This window comes from Serinus canaria, chromosome 7, assembly GCF_022539315.1.
Source record: "Serinus canaria isolate serCan28SL12 chromosome 7, serCan2020, whole genome shotgun sequence".
Taxonomy (NCBI): domain Eukaryota; kingdom Metazoa; phylum Chordata; class Aves; order Passeriformes; family Fringillidae; genus Serinus; species Serinus canaria.
Genome location: NC_066321.1, coordinates 27,743,938 through 27,770,140, shown reverse-complemented (window position 1 = coordinate 27,770,140; position 26,203 = coordinate 27,743,938). Strand labels below are relative to the sequence as shown.

The following is a 26,203-nucleotide window of genomic DNA, read 5'->3' as shown; positions in this document are numbered from 1 at the left end:
ACAACTATTTAGCAGGCCAAACCCTTCACTGAAAGTTGTACATCTACTGTTCCCTAGTGAAATCCAATCAATCACCTGCAAAGCACTAACAGCAGAGGCAGTGACCCTGATTGCTGACAGTCTTGTTACCAACTGCACCAGTCCATGCTGGGTGAATCGTGTGCTGTGGGTTCTGCTCAGCCTCTTATGAAGAAACTTCTGTTATGAACTTTGGTGGGATTCCTCATGAGCCACTGCAGTTCTAACTGAGCAATAAAACCACACTCAGAAGCACAGAACTTCCTTCTCATTATAGAAAACTAATGGGAACATGCTAATTGAGAAAATCAATGAATGAAGAGGCAAGACAGCTTCCAGTGTTCCATTTTAAATTCCTTTTATACTGGCTGTAACTCTACAAAACTTAACTTGAGCTGAAAATGTACCTGGATTGCTTCAGACCTTTGCCAAATCTCTCTGTGCAAATGCCTGAGCTCAGAATGATGCCCATTTTAGAATATTCACCTTCTCATCACAGAATTAACAACTTTTTCCTCTCAAAATTGCATGCCAGTTAATTGTACAAGCAATACTAACAAAATAAGCCATAGGACTGTGCTTTTGGGTTTTAAAACAAGAGCACAATATTTGCCTTTTTCTGCTCCTAGCTCCTTGAAAAATGGTGCTTTACTAGAAGACATGGGGGAATACTGGAGGTACAGCAGCAAGCTGGCAGAGCCCCAGCGCTGCCTGGTGTTAGTGACCACACACAATTCCCAGTGCCTTCAGAAGCCTGTGCCCAAGGGGAGACTTAAATGAAATAATTTTCATTTTAAACAAAGACCAGGATGGAGAACCTCAAGCAACTACAATAAATTTTAATAACATGTTTGAGAATAGAGCTTTTATTCTTAAAAATCTTCACCAACTAGCATGCCTCTCCTGAGAAAATAAGAAGTGTCCTCAGCTTACAAAGGAGTAAGTGGAAACTGGAGGTACTTCACAGCTGTTAACATAAAGGATGGAAAATCCTGGATTATACCTGCAGAATTTAACTTACCTTACCTGTGGCTATAAAAGTTAAGTAAATTAAAATCATAGTTGTATAAGGGGGGGTTTAGGCCCAAGAAGGCATACATTTGGGTGTTCCTTAAAAGTTTCTTACCCTGTGCTAACTTAATGCTTTTTTGTACTTTAGGGACTCAACAGACTGAATGTAGAAATATTTTTATAATCGTGAAAATAAGATAAAAATCACTTTCAGCCTAGAGTAAGAACCAATAAGAATTTTACAGGGATGCTGCATTTTAGCTTATTGAATCAATGAAGTGCTATGAACCATAAAAAGACAACAAGAAAAACTGTTATACCTTTATGCAGATTAAGCTCTCAATGTATTTAAATTAGAATGTTTCAGCTCCTTTAGCAGTCTGTGCATTTTACAGCACAGATCACACTTCAGCTGCTAATGCTGTTGGGAAGATCCACTCCTGTTTATTATGGAGACACTTTATTTAGGAGGCTTAAAAGTTAGTGCATATCCACAGTTTGTTCCAGGAGAGATTGCAGCTTATGCAGCAACTCCAATACAGCTTTTATAGCCAGGTATGCACTGGAACAGCACAAGTTAATAATGCCCACTTTGTGGAACTACAGAAATGTTAGAAAAAAATATCAGACTAAAAAAAAAGATAACTAGAAACAGCATCTACACAGAATGTAACATCAAGGGATGCAGAGATGGAACATCTTGGGAAAAGGTGGCACAGCAAGTACTTCTCAAAAATCCTACTAAGGCTTGTTTCATTGCACTACACCTAGTCCCAGCCAGATATAACTTCAGTGGTCAGAACTGTCTCCATCAGTTTCTGCTATAGCTGCTTCTGGCAATTTGAACTGACCATTCTCTCTACATGAGTCATTAGGTCCAGAGAAGCAGCACAATTTTGGAATGAATGAACCCATCAGTCCCACTCAGTGAGCACTGGTTAAATTCAGTGCACTGGTTAAATTTAGTGCACATGAAGTGATTCCTGAGACGGCGACTAAACCCCATGTGCTGCTCCAGGTATTGGCTGTGCTCCCTCCCTAGCAGGGACATAAAGGCTGTCCTGTGGCCAGCTCCAAACCACACATGCAGCAGGGATGTTTGCATCCTTGACTGAACATAACACAGAGGAAATTCACAACCCAGATAGGTTATTGGTGCTCTTAGCACCAACTGACCTACTGATCCACCCCTTTGGAGTCACATTATTTGCTAATGCACACATAACCCACAGGCCTTTGCATGGCAGCCCTGAGCTCGTTCCAGCTCCTCCTATGAAACAGCCTGAACAGCACAAAGAAACCCACACAGAAGACTCTCTGGAGAGGATTTCCTTCTACAAGAATTCCTCATAAAGAGAAATTTTTGCTCCTTCAGAACTGATGCTATTTCAGTTCTACAAAATCAAAGACTTTTTTACAAATGATAATGTTGCTTTTCACAAATGATAAGAGGTTACTTGTCCAAGATAATGTATAAGCATTGGACTGTAATCACATCAAGTTCCATGATGAGTATGATACTTCAAATTTTCCAGTCTGTAAGCCAGCCACCAGCAAAGGTGTAACCAGACAACTGTATGCATATTTATTGTTTGAGAATAACACATTTCATCTTCTAGCAGGTCATTGTGGCACCAGATCTACATTAATTAGAATCACATTTTCTCCATGCTCACTGCATGGAGAAAAGCAAAGAGGAGCCCAAGGCAACTTTCTGCAGTTGTACCTCAGCTTTATCTGCAGGTTAATTCTGTAGCATGCCAGAACACATATCAGAAAAGAAAAGATGAAGTGGTAAAACAGCAAGAAAAACACAGAAATATTACAACACAATTCTGACTTACCTATGTGATAAAGTCCTATCCAGTCAGTTGGATCTACTTCTTCCTTAATATCCCAGAAAATGATGAGGTTCTGAGACTGTCCCAAGGTGTACTCATACATGCTGGCTGTCAAACTAGACCTGCTATCCGAGGTCACTAAATCAGTGTCGCTGTTGGCCCGCTGCAGGTTCATGTTCTCAGGCATGGTGCCCTGAGAGGCCAAGCTCTGCAGGTTCTCGGGGCTCAGGGTGTAGCGGAGCTGCGGGTTGCGGCGGCGCACGAAGAGCAGGTGCTCTCGGGCTGAGCTGGCCATCTCCTCTCCACTGCTGTCAACTCACGTAAAAAAGTTGTTGTTCAGAGATCTAGCACAACGAAGGAAAAAAGGCAGTTTTAGGTGAGACAGGAGGTGACTCAGTCAGTTATTAAATGGAGAAGTATTAGTGCAAAAATGTTCCCACGGAAGCCTGAAACAGACTGAGTACAATCTTTTTCTTCATTGCTCCACCACTGCAAAGAACTGAGTGTCTGTACATTAAAAAAAAACCCCACGATTCATTTACAACAGAATTTGGAGTTAGCCATACACCATGAAATAACACTTATAAGCCAGAAAACAGCAGAAAGCAAATCGTCCAACACAATCCATGAAAAAAGAACAGACTCAGTAACAAAGCTAATGTAAGTGTGGACTTAAGAGTGAAGTAGTCTTAGGAGCAAAGACATCATGAACTTGCCTTCTACCACAAAAATCCCAGCAGTACATGATGTTTATGGTAGTTTCAACAATGCTCTCTATGCACTGTGTGATCAGTATGACTTAAGTGTCAAAGATAGGATGTAAGGTTGGACATACTTCAGCAGCAATATCGTATCCCAGATTTATGCTACTATAAAATCATCTTGTAAGGATTTCATCTTATAAACTACAAAGCACAGCTTCTGAGGTCCTCTATGCCATACAAAAACATGTCAAACCATTGACTGAGGTACTTTAGACTACAGATATATATCCAATTAGTCCATTCATCTGTGCAAATTTTTGTTGTCCTTCTCCATCCATGACAAAACAGAGGCTTTAGAAATTCAAGGCAATTTCCTCAGCAAAGGAGCTGTCATTGACTGTTTTCCTCCAGTCCTGAGCAGACAATTCACTGAAGTGCCTTCCCTGAAAGGGCCATGCCAATATCATCACACAATACATCAGAATCAGAACTTGTGTTTCATTATCCATTACTGTCTACATTACTACATCTAAATTACTATCATTTGTAAAGAAGCCCTCACATTACTCACAACTTGCGATAAACCATAACTCATCTTCAGTTTTCCTTTCAATATTTCAGTGTATGAACTCTTCAAGCATACAAAAAAAGTTTCTGCTGTTTTTCAGCTTTTCTTAAATGAGAGATGTTTTGAAACACTAAGAACTAACAGAGGGGAAAAATAAAGTTCAACTTATCCAGTTGTGTGCAGTATATCATACACTGTATATGATTCAGCATCAAGTAATGCAGAGAAGGAAGGAAACAAAAATTCAGTTCAAAAATTCTACATATACAGAAGTGACACAGAGACAACCACATTTACTTCACAAAGTACACAACACAGTCTTTCCTGACATGAGGAATATTTTGGCTGCATACTCATTTTATTTCTGGTGCTGGACGTCAGCAGGGTTCACTACCTCCTCTCTACCATGCTCCTGCACATTCTGCCCCTGACATAAGGGTCAGAGAGAAAAGGGAAACTTTGGTTAAAAGGGCCATTTTAAATCAGAATCAGGCAAGTTAGTATTTCATTTCTCTATGCAAAGTTTTATTCACTAAATCTGAAAATCCCAGAGCGCTTTGAGACCAGAAAGGCTGGTAAGAAACAGCCACCACCTTCCGTACAAGCCAGTGAAACACACAGGGATCAGCCCTGTGATGTGACAGCACACACTACATTGAAGTGTTCAATGTCACACTGAGAGTTCTATCCCTGAGTCAGGAGGTCCTGATTTGCTCCTGAGGCTGCCCACCACAGCAAGCAGCTCGTGCTCCTGCCTGGAACCACAGCCTCAGCACCAGATCAGGCAGCCTTAACTAACAGGCTGACAGAGAGCTATTAAGCTTGTCTTCTGTCCCACGGATACAGATTTATGTCTTTTTGAGCTACTGTATGCAGTGGTTTTATGGCAATAAAATCATTGCAAAATAAGTGTTGTGCAGGCAGACTACAGATTAAAGGCAAAGTTTTAATAGAAGGGATGAAGGAATTTCCTTCAGCAGCAGTCTTACACTGTACCTAGGGCAGAACTGGCATTTGTTGGAACATATTGAAAATTTATATGTGGCAGATGGACAAACTCATCTATAGTTAAGGACACATGAGAATTAACTTGTACTAGCCAGGACTATGGCAGAGTTTGAGAGATGAAAATAGCCTGAGAAACAAATTTACTCCTTTGAAACAGTCCATTTTCCTAAGTCCCAATGGCTTTCACTCTGGTGAAACACATTAGCTTCTGAAAGTAAAGGAAACCACGAATCTAAACACTGGGTAACTCATTTGATCCCATTCATAATGCCAAGTGTGATCCAAACAAACCACATAAAGCCACTGAAATCAATTAGCAACCAACAAGTTAAACTCACATGTTAATGAACTCCTATTGGGGGTTAAAAAAGACAAACCCTCCAATAATTCTGGACTTGTTTTTACAGCATCTTCTAAATCATTAGAAGCGACTGTAAAGGGACCCTCAAAGGAGCTCTCATGTCAGATAGTACTCTGCTATGTAGTATCTCAAAGTGACATTAATTAAGAATATTTTTAAAGAGAGAAATATAACACTCATATGTAAAAGGGGAAAAGATGATTTCCATAAAACCCAACCCATAAGAAGTGATAGAAGGGCAAAAAGAGACATTACTTCAATTATTTCCAACAGAGAAGAGAGATGAAAACCTTACACGGTGCCTTCCTGCCTACAAAAGAAATTAGTTCATTGGGTTAACAATTCCTGATGTCTGTCACTAATAACTAACAGAACATTAACACATACATCCTACTGTAGACTGAAAATAAGAATTATCCTCCCACCTTCAGTTCCTGCTGAGCACCACTGAAACAGCATTTGCACCCAGACTATGCTGTAAAGACAATGTCCAGGATTAGCTGTGTGCACCTGCCCTGCCATGAAAGTTCAGCTCTGACCACGTTCAGGCTGAACGTGGTCAGAGCAGTGATGTCAGTGAGTATCACACCAAGCTGGCCATGTGTTTCATGGTATATTGTTTCATGAAGGCAAACTGAAATGTTCAACCTGAATTACAAGCATAGGAAAATGCAGGCATTCAGGAAACCAGCAGATACTAACTTTAGCAAACTATTTCAGTTGAAAAGTGAAACCTGTATCAAAGCTGCTTATCCGTATCACAGCATTTTCTTCAGTACTTGACAAGAAGCTTAGAGAGAACTAGAACTGATTTCCTCTTAATCTCTAAGTGGCCCAAGTTCAGGATTATTTCTATCTAAATATATTCCCCAATTACTAATCATAGAGGGACTAGAACTGGGAAATAGCTCCACTTACTACACAACATACAGATAGGAAAAATCCTCTCGCCCAACCTTTTTCACTAAAGGAGATTGAAAAGAAATGTCAGGCCACTTCACACAGTCAAATATTCAACAGTTTAAAAAAAATCCATGAATGGAAGTCCAAGAGTTCCAGCACAGGAATAACCAAAAAAAAAAAAAAAAAATCCTACCCCACCATGCAAAACAAACCTAAGTTCACATGCTGCCCTGTTTATCTTACTCCTAGCAGGGATTAATTTCTTGTTTATGTGGCGCTCTTTGATGTGGCCGACGGGTGCTGCTCCCAGCCTCTTCCCAGAGCACTCGGAGTGAAGCAGCTCGGCAGGGCTGGCCCCGAGCAGGGCTGTCCCGGTCCCGAGCAGGGCTGGCCCCGAGCAGGGCTGTCCCGGTCCCGAGCAAGGCTGTCCCGGTCCCGGCGGACACGGCCCGTGCTCCGCGCTGGGCTCAGGCGCTGCGGGGCCGCGCTCATTAACCCGCTGCGCCCTTGGGGCGCCGCGCCGCTGCTCGCAGAGGTTCCCTGCCCTTGGCAGCGCTCCGCAGCTGTGTGACACACGGGCAGCAGACTGCCCCACTGACACCCAAAAGTCCCCCGCTCACGGCATCACTGAATCACTTCGGCTGAAAAAGATCTTTACCAGCATCCAGCCCAACCATTGACCTAACACAGCATCAGCACTGTCAATGTCTGACAGCTCCTTTCCTGCAGAAATTTTCCCTAATATTCAATGTAAACCTCCCCAGGGGCAGCTTGAGGCCGTTTCCTCTGGTCCTTTTGCCTGTTACCTGGGGGAACAGACTGACACCCAGCTACTTCCAGGAAGTTGTGGAGAGCCATAAGGTTCCCCCCGAACCTCTTTTACTCCAGGCTAAACACCCCCAGCTCCCTCAACCCCTCCTCACAGGACCTTCACCAGCTCTCTGGCTCTCCTTTGGACACATTCAGATCATGCTTGGTGTGTATTTCTCAAATGCCTCTCCCATGCTGAGATAAGCAATCCCCATAATTACACAGGCCGAAGAACACATTAAGAATACAAAGAACAGAAAACATGCTGGTTTTCCAATTACACACTGGGTGACACTGCTTTGTTCAGTACAAAGATTTATAAACACTACAGTATAAGATTCACACTGACCATCTGTCTGAGCTAAAAGGGGCTGAGAAAATGCTTCTTGAATAAATTTAGAATTTGGAGATCCTTCTCTGCATAGAACACAAAAATAGCATATTTTCTGGGATAAGGTAGAACTCCAGTCCCCATACTGGCTTCAAAGCTGCTAGAAACTCTGGCAAAAGCAGAACAGTCAGAAATCACTGTCGGCTGCAAAACCTGCCTGTGCAGCTGGGTGCTGGTTAACCATGACTCACTTGCATGCTTCACCACTCTGCACTTACCCTGCCTCAGCACTGAAGAGCTTCTCTCTCCTCCAGAGCTGCTGTGCACCTCTGCCAGCAGGACAGATGGGCCCTTCCCAGTAAAACTCACCAGCTACTCACTCAGCATGATCATCAGGAGCTGATTTGGCCTGAGACAAAGGGATTAACTGGATAGCTCTTTCACTCAATAGCTTCCTTTCAGGCCTGTATTCTGCTAATTCAGATAGCAGATTTGGTCTATGAAAAAAGAAAAAATAAAATAAAAATGCAACAAAATAATAACATCAGATAAAGCTGGCATGAAGCATCCTTTTCTCTGCAGACAAAATGAGAGAAAAGCTTCATCCTTCTGCCCAGATGTCATTTTCTTGTTGTTCCTGTGGAACATTTCCAAGAATTTCTACTCAAGTTTTCTGCATTCCACATAATGGAATTTCTCTCAGAAGGTATTTCACTGATTAGGAGGATTTTTCTCCATTAGCTAACATTCTGTCAGATCTAAGTTAAGCCAACACATTTGGATGCTTCCTATTCTATCACCAAGATAAAGATGAATATAAAAGCTGTCACAGTGTTCAAGAGCCAAGAAAAATCAGTTCTTTAGGATCTCTGTTTTTCTTTACTGATTAACAAAGAGAGGGTAATAAAGCCTTTTCACTTACATGACCATTTCTATATCCTATCTTTGAGCTTATTTAGTTCATTAATTAACAAACTTGTATCACATTGTAGAAATTTAATTTTATTCCAGTAGATCATAAAATCCAGTACTTCCAAAATACAACTACCATCATATTACACAACTGCACAGTTCTGAGCATCAACAGCAGGCAGAAAGGAATGAGATCCTACAGCTAAAATACAATCCTAACTGTTCAGTATTGCTCCCTAGAATGCCTGAGTGCTCATTAGGTCTGCATGTTTCAAATAATTATTTATGCAGGTAGATGATACAAACAAGCCCAGGGCAAAAAGTGATCATTGAAATCCTAGAGAGTTTGTGATCTGATAAAAATCAAAAGAGAGATGTCATCAACTGGAAAAATCAAATCATTACACTTCTGACACCGTTTTTCTTTTTAATTACAAGGATACTCAGGATATATCAGAAATATTAAAAGGGAAAGAAGACATCTCTCTTTTTTCACTCCAGTTCTTCTATTTTACACATTTGACAGTAAATTTGTTTTCACTGTTTTTCCCTGATCAGCCACTTCTGGATATTACTTTTATTTGGGGAGCTCTTGAAAGATAATAAAAATTATTGGAAGCTACCATCACAGCTGACACAGGACTTAGATACAGCTGAAATACTAAATATTCTTTAATATCTCTCTTTTTAAATGGAATAAAATTAAAAGTTGCTTTAATTTAGCTTTAAATTAATTGGATAGTAACTGTCTTGACATGTAAATTGTTCTTTTCAGAAGCACAGAGACAAGTAAAATTCAGAAAAATTATTTTTCTGCTGATCTGCTTACTTCCTCCTTCAACAAAGCCCCCCAGACTTTCCTAATAGGACAATTACTGGACACTCTTAGAAGCAGCTCAGCCTGAAGCAATGATGATGAAAGAACTTAATCAATTTCCCAGATTCCATAAACAAAACCTATACGTGCAGGATCTTTCAAACAGATTTCCTTTTTAATCAAGAAAATTGCCAAAAAGGTCAACTTCAGCATCTTGAAAGACACAGCACTTTGCAGATCTTCTCCCAAGAGAGATGTTTTCACTTTTCCATTCAAAGGATCCCCACAGGAGCGCCAGACTGAATGACGTGCTGGCTGTGCCAGGGAGCTGGCCTCCTTAGGGGAAGGGGCAGAGGTCCTCCAAAAAATCGTTCAGAGGACCAAAACCAGTCTCTCTCTTGATCTGTGGAGGAAGCTGCAGTTAAACAAAAGAGGAGAGAATTTTGTTGGGAAGTCCTTTTGCCTTGTTGCCCTGCTCAGAGCAGTGCAGGGAGTAAAATGTGCTGAGAGAATTCTGCCTTCAGTCTGCTAACTCATCCTCTGAACTCACTGCTGGGAAATCAAAACTAGCAACTTCTGGAAACTGGACTCATGTTTTAAAGTAAAGCTAAAAATTACTGCACTGTAATTTGACAAGGATGTTGCTGTTCAGGAGAGGGAGGAAAAAAGGAAAGAACGTGTGCATGCATCTCCAGTCTGCTTTGGAGTCAAACCTGGTGACTCAGCTCAGATGTTAAACATCAGCTCAGATTACAAAACCACCATATAATTTAGACTGGCTGAAAATCTACCCTAAGGGAAAAAAAAACATATAGTTCAGCATAAACATACACTTTAAGAAAACAGTCCATTCATTATTTGGCCAGAGAATGGCTCAATTCATTCAGTATGTAATAGAGTATCTATTTGAATAGATTTCCCTACAGTTCATTTGTAAAGTGAGTCCTACCTGGAAACAAATGTCACTCTCACATGACCTTAGCTGCTTGTGTAGGGCTTCCATCTTCTACCCAACAATGGCAACTTCCTTACAGCAGCCAAAAGTTCCTGCTCAAGCCTGATACCATGGCCAGAAGTCTGCAGAGTTGTGCCTATTTCTGACAGGTCCACACACCCTGCCCAGTAGCCCACCAGGCACTGGGCTTTCAGTATAACTTTCTGCATTAATTACCAGCCAAAAGCTTCAGCATGGAGCAAACTGGAGCGCAGCACACTGGTCAAAAGAGTGAAAGTCATAAATGCATGCCCAGATTCATACACATATGCATAGCCCAGCACCCTACAGTCATCCCAGCTTTGGAGGGTACTTACTGATGTACTTTGTGGTCAAGGAAGACAAATGTCCCATGTCCCCACAATACTGTCCCCACAGCTCAGGTGAACTAAGAAGCCCTAAAACATTTCAAGGTAACTCAGCCACATGAACTGTGGGGTTGAACACTGAGAGCCTGGATAACCTGTCTGGAATTGCAAGGAAGGGGTTACAGAGGGTTCATCTAATCCCTTTTGCTGCAGCTGCCAGGCTGTGAGATCCATCTGGCCTGCAGATGTATCTTAGTATTGCTCTGCAGACATACAGGAGGATGTCAATTGCCTAAAATTCATTCCTGTCTTTCACTGAAGTGGCAATAAAAGAACTGCACATAAATTTAAATTAAACATACCAGATAGGATCCTATCCTCCAGACTACTCACATAAGAAACAAAATTTGACTGGAGATTATAGGGCAGTTTCATAGCCAACAGGGCCATGTTCCATGTCTATTATAAGCCCTCCTCAACCTCCTCCTGGTGTGGCAACTACTCTAACCAAGTTTGTTCATTTCAGTAATCTTTTCTGTAGCAGCACTCCTCAGAGTGGAGCTCACAGCTGAGGCAGACACTTGAGGTACAGCCATGTAGCCATTAAACCCTGCATATTGTGAACTGTGGCCTTGGATAATTCACAATGCAATGGTACTCTACAGAAACTTTAAAACTAGAATCCCCACTGCCAGACTTTGATCTTGAGTGTCCATGACACCACTCTATCTGCTGCTAGTTGCTGTTGATTGGTTACAGTCAAGAATTTCCTTTCAAGTACTGATGCAGCTGCTCTCCGTTTACACCTCTGATGCCAGGTCACACAATCCATCTAAAATACAGCGCCCTTCAAATGTCTATACTAGAAAGAGATTTTATTCTCTATGAGAAGCTCCTTTGTCAGAGGATGGGAAAATTAGAATTCAATTATTCTATGACCGAACTATAATATTTGCTCATAGTTACATATGTGAAAGCCTGCAAGAACCTATAAATGACAAAAAAATAAAAGGGTAACCCATTCAACTGTCTTGAAATCCCTCCTGTCTTTAGGACTTCCAGAACATCAGGAGCAACAGCCAACAGTTATCCAATTATAAGTTTTCTCCCAAGGCTTTTTCCACAAGGGACAGTAAAGACTAAAATACAGAACTTCTGCAGAAAATAAAAACTTAGCATTTGCCTGTTCAGGAAAGGAAATAAACACAGAACCAGAAGAAAGAGTACAATGCCAAAAAGCTTGCCAGAAAAGATGTATTCCTTTGAAAAAAGAAAGGAAATCTGCCAGGCCAAAAAAGCCACAATTCAAAAAGCCATTTATAAAATAATGCACTTAACAGAAGAAGTAGCACAATTATTTACTGCTTACTATGAGAGTAGTTTTGCAGTTTCATTCCAAGTCTCTGCAACCACTACCCAAGCAGAAACTATTCAGTGAGTGTCACATCCCTGAATGACAGCTGTATTTTAGTGATAATTAACAGAGCCTGATTTAAGCATTTATTTAGCAGTTATTAAAACCTGGTATATTTATATTTAGATATGCAACAAGCATTTCTATACATTTATTTTAATTCAATTTTTAACTGGAAATCCATTCTGTGCTGATGGAAGTCCTTGGAACATACAATGAATATGAATGAACATTCATTGTTCCATCCATGCAAGCCCAAATCCAATACAGGCATTCCCATTTTTCAAGCCTGTTTGAGCTCAATTTTCTACCACATAAAATTGATTTCACCCACTGAAATGGTAACAAACCACCAGAGAGCAGGTACATCTCTCACACAGAGATTCTTGCGTTTCCAGGGAACACAGGAATGCTGTTTCTCTCAAAGCAGCACACGCTTCAATTCATGATGCTATTTATTCAGTTTTGTCACAAAGGGGTATTATTGGCTTGAAAAAAGGCATTTCTTTGTGCAAAAGATGCATCAACTGACTGCAAATTTGAGAATTCTGTAACTGAAACATGTTGGTAGACTAAAGTATGTAGAGGGTGATCTTGTCCCCCAATGAGTTGCAGCTGTTTCAGTTGCTGAAGATTGGAGGTGGGTCTGATCTTAACAGGCCACACCTGCAATCAATAAGAACTAGTGCTATATAAGAGTAAGGAAAGAGGAGTGAGGAGAGTCAGATTACTGTGAGGACCTGGAGAAGTCAGTGTGTAGAGGAGCTGCCCGTGAGGAACATCAAGAAGGTATGAAGCTCTGATAATATGAAATCCTTGTACTATGATGATGATAGAACCTTTGCTATCTAAGACAACAAAAGTAGAATAAAAAAAGGGTGCCCATCAGTCCATGGCAAAGCAATTTCCTTGATTCTCCATTTTTTCAAGTTCCAGCCTGGTAAAACTGATCATAATGTGGGCTTGGAAGATGTTTAAAAAAGACTCAATTGGTCTCCTTAAAGAACAAAGGAAAATTAAAAACAAAACCAACCCAAAAGCTTTGTGTACCTAAGTCTTATAAATAAACTGTAGATACAATCAGTAGATGAGGAAAACAGGAAACAATTATTTTTAAGAATTGACAAATTTTGCTGGAGTGAATATAAATGCTGTCTGCATAAATGTGAATTTCCATCCTTCTGCCCCTTTTACCCTTTTGATATTTCAATTTAGATTATTTTGCCACTTATAATCTTCCCCCCACAAAGCCTGCGTTTCCATAAAGATTTGGGGAGACTCTTTGGCTGAATTAAAACACGAGAACATTTCTGCTTGTCAGCATTTCTGAATGAATGAAACTCTACTAAGAAAATATCTACCAAAGGCATCCCTGACACTAAGAGGAGAAGACCTGATGGTCATGGTTATTCCAGCTCAAAAGCAATGGCCTGCTGACTGTTCCAAGAATGTCCTTAAGGAGGAGGTGCCACTACCGAAAACATGCCAATATTATGTTTCTCATATATAGCTTTTCAAGGTCAACTTAAGGTGTCCAGTGTATAAAGTTAGAAATATTGCAGAGAATCAAACAGCTATGAATGCTATCTTTGCAGAAACTGTAGAGATTGAAAGCCCTAAAGATTCCTCCTCCGAAAAACACCTGTTCTACCTTCTTTAAATCATTTCCTTATAATCCACAGAAAGAGAGCCGAGAATAAGAAAAAAAAAAAAAATTGTTTGTCTGTATTAAACACATATGCTGATCTTCAACTTAAATAAATCCAGGCAGAAAATCAGCAGGGCTGTTTATGAAGGTGTTGATGACACTACCCTCTCTGCTTACAGGATAAATCACTTTTAGTACTCAAAACACTTAAGCTCTAAACCAAACCACTTCTGTTGCTTAACAGCAACAGTTTTGTCATTCACAAACCACAAAATAGTACCATTTTGAAGTTTAATAACTTTTTTTAAAGAATGAAGCTTGCAGTCTTATGTCCTACTTCAGATTTTCCTCCAAAATATATTTTAGGTCAGAACTTCATGCTTGAAACACTGTGTCAGAACTCTTATGCACCAAGTGCTTTACTATTTTTTTTTCACTAAAATAATTTTAAGGAAAAAGTTCAAGAAAAAGAACACTTTATCATTTCAGTAAAAAGAAGTCAGATTGGTAAGTAGTTACTGTGCTCTGGATAAAACCTCTTCCACAGCTGTGTGAGTCAGATTACTTAATTTACACCAACAGGTTATTAGAAGAAGATGCATTTTTTGAGTGCTGCAAGACATCAGTAGGACATTTTGACATATTCCATGCCATACAAATTTCCTCTCTCCTCAAAGCTAAGAGCTCCGAGGAAATGCAGGCTACGCCAGGGAACAGCCTCAGAGACACACACTAAATCTCAACTAGAAAGGAAGAGAGATGGACTGAAAAAACTTCCCCTACTTAACAGCCTGTTGATTTCCAGTTTGCAATCCAGTAATCACACACAAGAGAGGAGAAAACCAGTTAAGAGTCCTAAGGAGCATCACTTTGACAAAGATACTCCTGGGGTAACTGGACCACGCCCTCATCACTCACAATGCATCCCAGGGTCCATTTGGCTGTGTCTGGTCTGTGCTCTTGAGATGAGGAAATTGTTTGTGCTAGAGCACAGACCACTGAGGAGTTAGAGGCACCAAAGCCATCGCCAGCCGTGCCTCCCTCCTTCCAAGCACACCTTACAATTCATTATTTCGTGCAATTACAGCACGTGCTGTATTTTTTTTCTCCTTGAGGGATTACGGCTGCCTTTGCTGCTTTCCTCAGTTTCTGCAGTAAATGAAGCAGAAATCTTTCAGAAGCTAAATGAACAATTAATGAAAAGACAACAATACAAAGTGGGCTATATAAAGATGAGGCTTATTATGAATTAATACTTTTACTATTAAATATGCATGAGTTCTTAATAAGTAGAGCTAAAAATAGAGCCGTGTATCACAGGATTTCTCCAGGCTGTACAATTTTCATTCATCTTCATCCTGCAAAGAAATGGACCCTTGCTGAAAGGATTCTCACTGCACATTTTTACTTTGCTATCGCTGGCCCTCATCAATCCACAAAAATTCCCAGCCTCTGGGATCTTGGCATAAAAGATTCTGAACAGCTCCACCCTCTGCCATAAGGCTTGCAGGAATGTGCAGCAAAGTTTGCTCATCCATCTCCCAACAGGCACAGGTCTCTCGCAGCCCAGGCCCATCTGCAATTGCTGTGTTTAGAAAGAATCAAATCCTGCATTGGTTAACAAACAGCAACCAGCAGCACTTGTAGCCACTAGACTTACCTAAAAACCCTAAAGTAACTACTTAAATCTTTATCTTTTCATCTTAATGTTTCATTTTCAGAATAAATATGTTCTCCTCATTACTTTGGCACTCCACCAAGAAAGGAAATCTAAAGTTGTGCCAAGTGCATCAAATTTTCTGATGGGATTTTAACATTAATTTTTAACATCGAGTCATGTTACAGATGAACAAAGGATTTTAATAAAGACTGCACAAGTTCTGGAGGAGGGTGTACACATTCAGGAACACGCCACAATTCTATATACATCCACCCCAGGGCGTAGGTGCTACAGCCCCAGGAAACGGAAGATTGAAATCAGTGTTTATAAATACAGCCAAGAAATCCCAGCACACGTACCACCAAATACATAAACAGAACTTCAGACAATCTCATCTGGAGGCCTAAATTTCCTACACTTATTTATGTTGGGGAATTTATTTTTATTTTTACATGTTGTGTTGTGCCTTCATGTTTTTAAAGTGACCTTGGTGTGTTTAAACCAAAGGACTTGCTTTGATTGAGCTGAGTAAAGACTTGGTAATTGCTGTGTGACAAAAGGAAACAGAGAAATCATAGCAGGCTGCATCCTAGCACCATCTTGCATTACTCTGAAATCTGTATTTTAAAATTAATTCTGTTTGATTTTGAATGTAATCTATTTCTCAATGTGCAACTATAAAATGTAATTTAATCCACATTAGATATATTCCTAATTAAAAAGCAAACCCAAACCACATTACAGCAGAGGTAACTTTCAGCATTTTATGGATGAAGTTTTAAATCACATACCTGTAATAATTTTTATCTTTTTTCAGGGGGAACAGTAAAACAGGTGCAATAACATGATGGTGATTTTCAGTGAAATGTCCTTGGTTTGCTCTTCATGAAGACAATTTAGGATCTGAGCTTTGCATAGACATACAGCTCCTTCAAACTGATAATTCAGAGTAAAATTCACATGATTTATTGGAAACCCAGAATATTATATTTCTTTCCCCCTGCTCCACATTCAGCCTAGTAAACACTCAAGATTTATCTTTGCTTTTCTTATGATGCATTGTACTCATAATAATCAGAAATCCCCATTTTTTCAAATTTTTCAATCAGCCTTTTACCACAGGACCAAAAAGAAAAAGAAATTGACATCTTTTGTGATTTTTGGTGTCCTTACTATTCACAAATGCATTTTGGGCTTCAAACACACTGTCCTCCCACCCCTACCATCCAGGATCCAGTTGCTCAATATTCCCTTTTGGACATTATGTCCAAAAAAAAACCTGAAAATAGCTATATACAACATGATCAAAACCCAACAACATCAACAAAATAAAATATGAAGAAAATTGGGGGGAAAAGTTTAAAAAAAAAATACTGGTTGGTTGGTTTTTTCCTTATTAATGGAAACGTCCCTGCATTGTCCGGCTTTTGGGAGTTGACTTCACAGGGTCACCTTCCCAAAAAACAAGATGCAATGCAGTTTTCTGGTTAGATGTCACTGCCTCTGTGTCAGTCCTCCACTTGTGCCAAATTACCACTGCCAACCTCTGTGGTAGGTTATTACTAAGCAGAATTAAAGAGAAATCACTCAAAACAAATACCCACATACTGACTGGACTTGATAGTTTGCCAAAATTACAATGTCATTATTTGAAGAGATATGAATGAAGTCTCCTATCAACACTGCTGGCTAGCTGGAGGATTTTTTTAAATTGTTGGCTGAATAAATTACATGACCATACTATTACAGACAAATTACTGTTTATTACTATTAAATTGTTTTATCCCTGTGATGCAAGTCCAGTAGGTCAGTAATAAAAAATTTCAGGTTTAGGCAACTACCACCACGTTTCATACCAGCACTTTTAAGCTGTTTTTCCTGAACTGCAGCAGCAGCCTAATCAAGCAGAGGATGTTGTTGTACTTCACTAACAATCCTACACCTCCACCACTCTGTAATGCAAACACAAACCTCAGATTAATGCACAAACAAGTCTTACAGCTGCCAACACCAAAAACTCGTGGAGCGTGCTAGAACTGCAAAAGAATACCAGGTTTTAGAGAAAGCACTGTTACAACAGAAAAACACATTTAAAAATAAACCCAGAAGCTGAACCCTTCAGAAAAATCAAACACCACATAAGGCAGCATTTAGGTACTCTTGCTAATTGGTCACAACCAACGTCTGGGTGACAGCACAGGTCTGTGAAGGGCAGCAGTTTTATGGGCCCTGAGAAAGCAGATCACCCATTCATTCCAAAGGCTTCACTGGAATACCCCCAATACACATCAGTGATGCCAACTGCAATTGGAAAAGCAGCAACTGCTGGAAACAGCTCAGCAAGCCTCTAATTCTAATAGCCTGTATTAGTTAACTTCAAATTAATAGCCATCCTCCACATGGCAAAAGTGTTTAATCCAAGTGTCACAATATTGAGCCACTAGTTTGTCATCTTCCACTAGTAGTGACTGTAGGAAACAAGGCAGAATGTTTTTAAGTCCTTCACACAATTACTTTAACTCCATTTCTCCTTGATCACAGAGGAACACATATACCATTGTTGCTGACATCCCATCAGATGCTGCATCTTGTTTAAAAAAAAAAAAGTTTCAATTATAGCACATGCTATTCTCAAACTTAAGTTCTACTATTTCTTATAAGTAAAGAAAAAAACTGCTTTACAACTGTATCAAACCTAACATAGAGGTAAAAGGGTTCCCACTGCAGCTGACCAGTAGTCATGACCAACTCTGAGCAGATATACATGGCATACATTCATGTCAACAGCTTTCCATGAAAATAACTTCTTAAACCTATTACTTCATTTCTTGGCATTTTCTACATAATTACCACCAAAAGTGCTGGGTTATCAACCAGTGCTGGATTATCTGTACTGCAGTGGATTGGCAGTATAAATTTGGATCATCACTGTAATTGTGTGTCTTCCTAAATACCTTACTTCAGAGCTTCAGCTCCTGAAGTAAACAGCAACAGAAGAACTAGCAAAGGTACACCTAGAGTGGCACAGCATGTTTGTGGCATACAAGGGTTAAGATATGCCACTGATACTTCTGGTGCAAGGGAAAACTTTAGGAAGCACTCCAGACTTCAATGCAAACTGGTAAAAACTTATTTTAGAATACATACAAAGGACAGGCACATAAAATTATGAGAAGTTTCAAAACGGAAGGATTGCAAAACCACACAAGATGAACTATTACAATTTACTTTCTCTGCTATGAACCCCAGAGATGTAGCAAACCTCTCAGGTCCTGAACTACATCTAGGAGCAGCCAGAGGCTGCACGAGCCTGGGTATGTCAAAATAAGATGTGCTCAGTCTGGAACTGTCTTCATCTCTCCCAGGGTACTGGCCGTCAAGGCGAGGGGAGCTGGTGCTGATCCGCTGGAGTTCAGCTCTGCCCGCTCAGGGAGCAGCAGCTACACAAAAGCAAATCGATGGGCTGTTAAAAAGTGTTAATAGCTCACTTAGTGGTTGGACAGACTATTCTGCAGGGGGAGAGATGTGGTAATTAAAAGATCAGAAAATGCTGCCACAGATCCATCAGGGAACTTGCATGAGGGTCAGAAAATTAAACAGTTTCCATGTCATGCTGCCAACCTTTCAGAGCTAATCAGAACCTGCAATTCTTGCATTTCACTCTTCTAAGTGTTCCACTTCTTTTGTGTGCACAGGGAATGCAGGGTGTCTCCAGGCCCCAGGGGCTGAAAGATGCTGGGGCTTTATGCTCTAACCACATCCTTGGAATAGCGTTACGCCATGGGCACATCTGAACCAGCATGCAGCTATGATGGATACACTGAGAAATGTCTGATGGGGTTCTTTGTTGGTTTGTTCGTGTTTATTTTTTTAGCAGGCATGCCGACTGGAAATTTAAGCCACAGGGGCAGTACCTTCTGCTACCTACAGGCTACTGGGAGGATTTAATCAAGTATGTATGATAAAACAGGCACTGAAATTCCTGGAGATTACAGAATGCTGCAGAGGGTGTCACAGGGTGTCATACAGCCAGGCAACAGAAATAAAGTGATTTAAGCACATAAGACCAGAAAAGCAACTAGTGAAAAATACATGACTCCTTAATGCTAAAAAGTATAATTTTGGATATTGTCTATATTTAGTGAGCAATAACCAAACAGATCTAAATATAACATGAGCTCTTACAATCTACATACAGACTGAGGAAACTTTTCTGTGCTAAGGCACAAATATGTCTTCCAGTTATATTTGGTGAAGCACACACTAAAATGCAACTTAGCAGTATCCAGAAACAGTGTGGCCAGTGAAACATCATCCCTGAAGTTGCAGTGCAGCCAGAGATGTTTGCCCCCAGCATTTACTGGGTCAACTCAAGCACACACACAAACATCTGCTGACCAGGAAAAGGCAAGCTCCATACCTGATAAAGCTAACAGGACCCTCTGCCACACTGGAGAGCTTGGGAGCAGCAGCAGGTGGGAAGGCTTATCCAGCACCAGGGTAAAGCCTAACATGCATTGTGCCTGAGGTCTTTCAAATAAAAGAGCATTCTCATGACACAAAGCTCAAACAAAACTGAGATATCGCTTGGTTTTAATCATCAAACAAACAAACTCAGAAATGCATTTCATGTAGCAAATATGATTTTACTCACTTCAGATTTTCAAGGTGAAGATGTCATTTCCTGTAAGCATCACTAACTCTAAGCTCATGACACACATGAGAGCCATAGCTAAGGTGGTCATTTTTTTCTCACCTAGAATTGATCCATTGTTAATGATTCCATGATTAATCCACAGTTGGAGTTCAGTTATGACTAAACTCTTCCATTATTAACAGATTGACAGTGGAATATTCAGCTTAACACAATCAACTCTCTCATGGGCATTAAACAGTTGCTCTGTGGGTGTTTTTGGAGCTTTTTTGGGGGGTTGGTTCTTTTTTTTTTTTCTTTTTGTGTTTGGTTGGTGGGGTTTTTTAAGCATTATGATTTCCAATTAGTCAAAACCACAGTGTAGACACCCTGCATTTCATAACATGCCATTCTTTTTGCTAAAGATGAAGCTAGAAGTAGGTGAGATACTGGAAATACAAGATCTATTTTACAGCTAGCATCAACCTCACATAATCATAGTTGCATTTTATTTTTAAGAGAATTGAAGTTCGCATAGTGCAGGTTTTACTAGGGAGTAGAAAAGGCAGAGTGAAGAGGCATGAACTGGTCAGAGGAATATGGGTAATAAAGTTCCTTAAATAAGGAGATGCCCAGGACTAAATCTCTGGTCCCAGTGTTATTCTGTGAAATCAGTAAGAACATCACAGAAATGACTGTTACTTTAAAGAATATTTTCCATTACTTGTAGATTTGGGGCTCTTCCTCCTCCACTTGCTTCAAGGTTCCTTATCAGAATTTGTCACCATCACCTTAACGGTCCCTGAAACACCTTTTGAAGTATGATACACTAAGAAAATGGTTTAAACCCTCCTGACACATTCAACTGAGAATTTCTATATAAAGCTCTCCTCAATTCTCTTTCACAGTATCCCTGACACCTTCTGTAGTTGACACCTAAGAGATGTTAGCACTGTATTGCCATGAACTATGTGAATATTTTAAATTACTTTTAAAATATTTATGAAAAAAGACTGAAGAATATTGTCAGAATTCATTTTTTTATCTTGTTTCCAATTACTTATTTTTAATACCCACCACTAGGAATTAGGATTTGAAAGAACAAATGACAAAACATTATGAACAAGCTACACTGCCAGGAACAGTTTTTCAGAGCCATGTTTTATTTGAGAGAAGAACTATCACCCTTCAATAAACAGGGAATTTCATTAGCATGTTGTTTGTTAATTCATACAGTTTGTGTATAATCAATGAATTAAACTGATAGAACTACCTTGAAATGCATAATTATTTAGAGAAGCAGAGAACTCCTAACGATTTACTCAATACAGTACATTTACAAAAGGAGACTTTGAAATTAAAAATTAATAAGCTATTAATAGGATGAGACAGCTTGTGACTCATTGTCTAACAAAGGAAGCATGTCAGGGAACAAAAAAAGAAAGAAAAAAATCACTATACTCCAAGTATGACTTTTTAAAGCTATATGCACGAGCAAGTTATTTGAGTTATTAAACACAACAAGGTGATGTGTTCTCCAAGGAGACAAAAAGAAGCAAATGTGCCAACCTGGAACACACAACCAACATGATTTGTTTACCATAGCCAGCATGGTAAGAACCAGCTGTGTCCAAAGATAAATATGTCCTGAAAACCAATGGAAAAAGGGAGAAGGCTGCTTGCACATAGCTAAAGAGATCCCTTCACTAAAACATTTTGTAATGCTTTTTATTACCAGCTTCTCTGTTTTCCTGAAATTTTTATCCTCAGTGTGGATTTCACTTGATCTAATCTCACATCTGCAAACCAGAAACTGTAACAGAAGAAAATGCATGTTTTGATTGCCAAGGTGTAATTTGAAAAAAACCACACAAATCTTGCCCATGGTCTCACCATTCTATTTTGACTCATGGAAAATATTAGTCTGTGCCCTGCAGGATGTAGAAGCATAATAGTTTGAAACTAAGCATTTGATTAGAGAGACTGAAGTTTATTTCAGCAATGACTCTCTCAGATAACAACAGTACCAAAATTCTTTTAAAATTAAATCCTTAAACTGTACTGCTCTCAAATATTGTGGTGCTTTTGATAAAATCCAGTTGATTTATCAGTTGATTTTACTCTTTTCACAATACTTTCTTATCTAACAATAATCTTTCTTGTGCTACCCTTCTTGTGAGAAAAGCTTAAACTAAAGGGGCAGGTATTCCAGCTTCTGTAGGTCAGGGACCTGGTTCTAACCCGACCACATCAACATTTTGCCCAAACTCTTAATCTCACAGTACATTATGAATTTTAGAGTTTACAGCTAGAGGCACTGAGCACACTCACAATCTGGCATGCTTTCAGCATTCCCTTGATTTCCTTCTCCTCCTGAAGATAACAGTCTCAACTCTTTATGTTCACTTTTTAGGAACAGCATTTTTCCATGCCTCTAATTACCAAAATTTATTGCAGTGATCAAGTGCATGTTGCTAAGGCCCTTTGATGCACTGGAAAGGGAATGTGTAAGTTTGAGACTAATCACGTTATTCTTCCAGCACTTGCTACAGATCATCTGAACACAGTGAAATAAGGAAATACTTGTTTTATCATAGGTCAGTCTTTTACATATATGATCTGCTCCCATGCAAAGAAAAGTGTCCCACCTTATTTCTCCAAAATAATTCACTCTCAGAAAATTATTTGTAATCTTTCTGATAAACCAGTACAGTGCCAGCAAAGTTGGCCAAAAATAATTGAAGACTAGTCCAAATTCCCTAATTTGGAAAGACTGCCAAACTCCCCACAGCAAGTGGCTGACATTCTCTATTTTTGTGTCAAAATATTTATCAGCTTTTCCCCAACAATAGCTACACTGACTTTATTAAAGCAGTAGTCAGTATCTGTAGTGCACTGTACTGCTTCATATGCAATGTGTCTTTCATTCTGAGGACATCCATGTTTTTGGAGTAACACAAATAAATAAGATTAGTACAATTTATGCCAAAAAACCAAACACTGTGGGGAGTGTCAGCCATGTCTGCCTCTCCCACCCAGCCTGTCTTTGCCTTCCTTTCCTCTGCTCCACTCTCTGGCAGGTTGTTTTCTGTCACCACAGACCTGGGATGGAGAACCCTCCTCAGCACTGCTCTCTCAGGGCCCTGGCACAGCTTTCAGGCAGCTCCCCAGAGGAGCTGAGCATCCTTCTGCTTTCCTTTACCCCTCCATCAAAGCAACCCCCTGCCACCCTTCTGAGAAAGGGACCCAAAACCCCAGAAAATTATGCAAACATATTATTCTCAAGGATTGAATTAATTGGTTTGACCTCAGACAAATTACTACTTCAAAAGAAATAATGTTTTATAACCTCCTCAAAATATTCATTGTGAATTGCCACAGAATTTTTCAATGTAATCAAAATACTGCTATATTGTAGCTGGGATTTAACAAAACTCCTTTCTGTTTCTGGTAAATGCATAATGTAATGAACTCAGCAACCATAATCTAAGAGAACAACTGAATGTAATCAGCAAAAAAATCAACAGCAATTTAATTTTATCCTGCATCAAGGTATCTGTGGGTGGTGTGAGAGAAGCACTGTGTACAGCAGTCACTTGGCTCTTATCTCAAGTGTTGGGGGTTTCTTTGCCTTAGTCCTTTCCTTAGTAATCAATCTGACTTTATGGAAACACTAGTTTCCTAAATGTATTTAAAGAGGGCAGGAGAAAGAGGAAGGCATTGAAACACTAATAGTTCATTAATTCACCACAGATCACACATGAAAATCAGAACCTCCATCACATGTTTTCGACACAGTTGATCTTTTCTTAAGGTCACTTACAGCATCACCCATTGCTGGGTCAGTACAAACATGCATTGCCTTTGAACAGAACACACACACAGTATGGTAACACCTTCATTAGTCATTTTTTAATAAACATCTTACAGTAAGAATTACAGTACCTTATTTAATGCATACTATATTGTTTGCATCCCTATGTATTACTGCTATGGCAAGCTGTCTAAAAAACCTGCCTTCAAAGAGCTAAACTCAATTACTGTCTTTTTTTTACATTGTACAGTTAAGACCAAAATGTTGCATCAGCTATCAACTCTAGAATAAAACACTATTACCACAGTTCAATAAAAGCTAGATAGATAGTCCAGCATGATTTAACTATCTTTTACACTAGATAGTTAAATCATGCTGGATTGCAATGGATGTATGTTCTCTGTAACTAGAATGAATTCCACAAAGGAATGTCTCTCAGGACATACTATGACACTGAAATAGTCCCAAATACACAAGAAAATTTGTATTCACAACAGGTTAGTAGACTCATGAATAAAATGAAGTGGTGTTTTACATTTTTAAAACATTTATACAAGCTTCCAGCACATAAGTCATGAGTAGCAAACAAACCAAAGTATAAAAGATTGAAGCTGCTTTCACAAAGCTGCTGATTTCAGGAGGTTTCAGATAGGACACGGCATGGATAGGAAATCCCAAGGATGTTTAAACTCCATAAAATGATATATTCATATTTCCTGCCAAGTAGCTTTCCTCATGAGCTGTTTTGCTAATTCCTTTCAGAGCCCACTACTTCACTGTAGGAGCCCAGACTTCTCCCTCCTCCTGTGCCCTGGGGCTGCCGGAGGCTCTCCCTTCCCCTGAGCCGGGCTGAGAACTGCGGGCGCCACGGCTTTCAGGAGGGAATGCTCGGCTCCAGCACCCCTCACTCCCTCCTCATCATACTGACGCTTCTAAAAGGTATTTCCTGAGCATGGAAAAACAATAGCGTGACACTGAAGCTGGTTTTGGCACTGCTTTGTAACGCAGTGAGCACAAAGCGCCCTTACACTGCTGCTAACTTGCGCGGCTCCTGCTGCTGCGCAGAGTAAATCATTCCTAAATTCAGAATTAGGGAACTGGCAGTGAATTACTGGCTACAGTGTGCTCTGGTACATCATAACACCATGAGAACTGTTATGAAAATATGTTTCCTGAAATAAACAGGGCAAGAGATCTTTTTTCTTTTAATGCCTTTATTAAAAGTGATCAGTTCAGGTGGCGGGATCCAACGGGTCCGCGGTCACGCCGCCGCTGCTCCCAGGCATAGCACGGAGGAGAAGGCAACGTGCAGCTTTATCCACGGGTCTGTAAGGAGAGCTGAGGGTCTCATCCTCACGGGAGGACCAGGGATTAGCCGGGCTCTCTTTTTCAACCTGACCCCCAGGGACCTCTCCCTAGCCGACATCTCCCCTGGCCAGGGAGAGAAGCAAAAAGGCTCTCAGCGTCCCAGCAGGCTCTGGACTCCGTTCCTCACGTCTAGGTATCACTTTGATCTCTTAATTCTGTGTTGACTCGTTGTTTTTCGGGGTCTTTTTCCTGGGTTTGGTGGGAGACCTCTCCTGTTGCATTTTGGCTCCGAGATCATTCGCATGTCACTCCGATGTCCCGTCCTTTCACCGTCGGGGTGCCACCTCCCAGGAGACAGCAGGGCGACGCCCAGCAGCTGTCCCTGCAGGACACGGCGACCCGGGCCGGTCCCTGCCCCTGGGACCCCCCGGGCCACCCCTGCCCGCAGCGCGGCGCCGGGAAGGCAGCGCGGGCTGGCTGGGGCACCACCAAGAATCAGCAATTAATAGGAAACTGTTATTAACAACAGGAGATTACAACATGAAATTATTAACAATAAATAGTTAGAACTCCAGCTTGACAGCAGTTGGTTTAACTTGGGAACTTTGCAACTTTTAAAAATATGGACAACTTTTTACTCGTAACATTTCCTACTTGAATATTAAACACTGATTCAATAGTCCTAAAAAACTTATTTCCTGTAACCAAGACAAGGGGAGCTGCTGTGCAGCTCCGTTCTGATGTGTCTGGATTTGGGATTTTCAGTTTCTGCTGTAAAACGGAAAGGATGGGTGTGCATACACGTACACATATTTATACAGACACTTATACAAATGGAAGTTGTATTTTTTTTAATATCAAACTCAAAAGCTCAATTAAATAAAAAATTAGGATGCTCTCTCTTTGCAGTGGAGGCCCTTGCTCTAACAAAGCTCATCCACCAACATTACATGGATCCATGTTTACTAATGCACTTATGATGTTTAATTGTACAGTCCTTATGCATCACTTAGAAAAAACTCATGGCATGTGTTCAAATTGAGTTGGTACAGACTCCTAGATATTATATATAAATTAAACTCACTAGTGCCAGGATGAAGGAAGAAGCTTGTAACAGCCAACTTGTTAAAATTAAGCTTC

General features: G+C 40.2%; 2 protein-coding genes across 2 annotated transcripts in view; one reads left to right on the top strand and one right to left on the bottom strand.

Moving 5' to 3' along the window:
- The window catches only part of HECW2 (HECT, C2 and WW domain containing E3 ubiquitin protein ligase 2), a 102,692-nt gene extending 99,503 nt beyond the window's left edge, over positions 1-3,189 (bottom strand). The window contains exon 1 of the mRNA XM_030241912.2: positions 2,874-3,189. Coding sequence (XP_030097772.1) covers positions 2,874-3,165 — 292 coding nt within the window. The 5' untranslated portion in view covers positions 3,166-3,189. The remainder of the gene's footprint in view (positions 1-2,873) is intronic.
- Positions 1-26,203, top strand: part of SLC39A10 (solute carrier family 39 member 10) — a 336,276-nt gene that overhangs the window by 257,496 nt on the left and 52,577 nt on the right. The window lies entirely within an intron of this gene.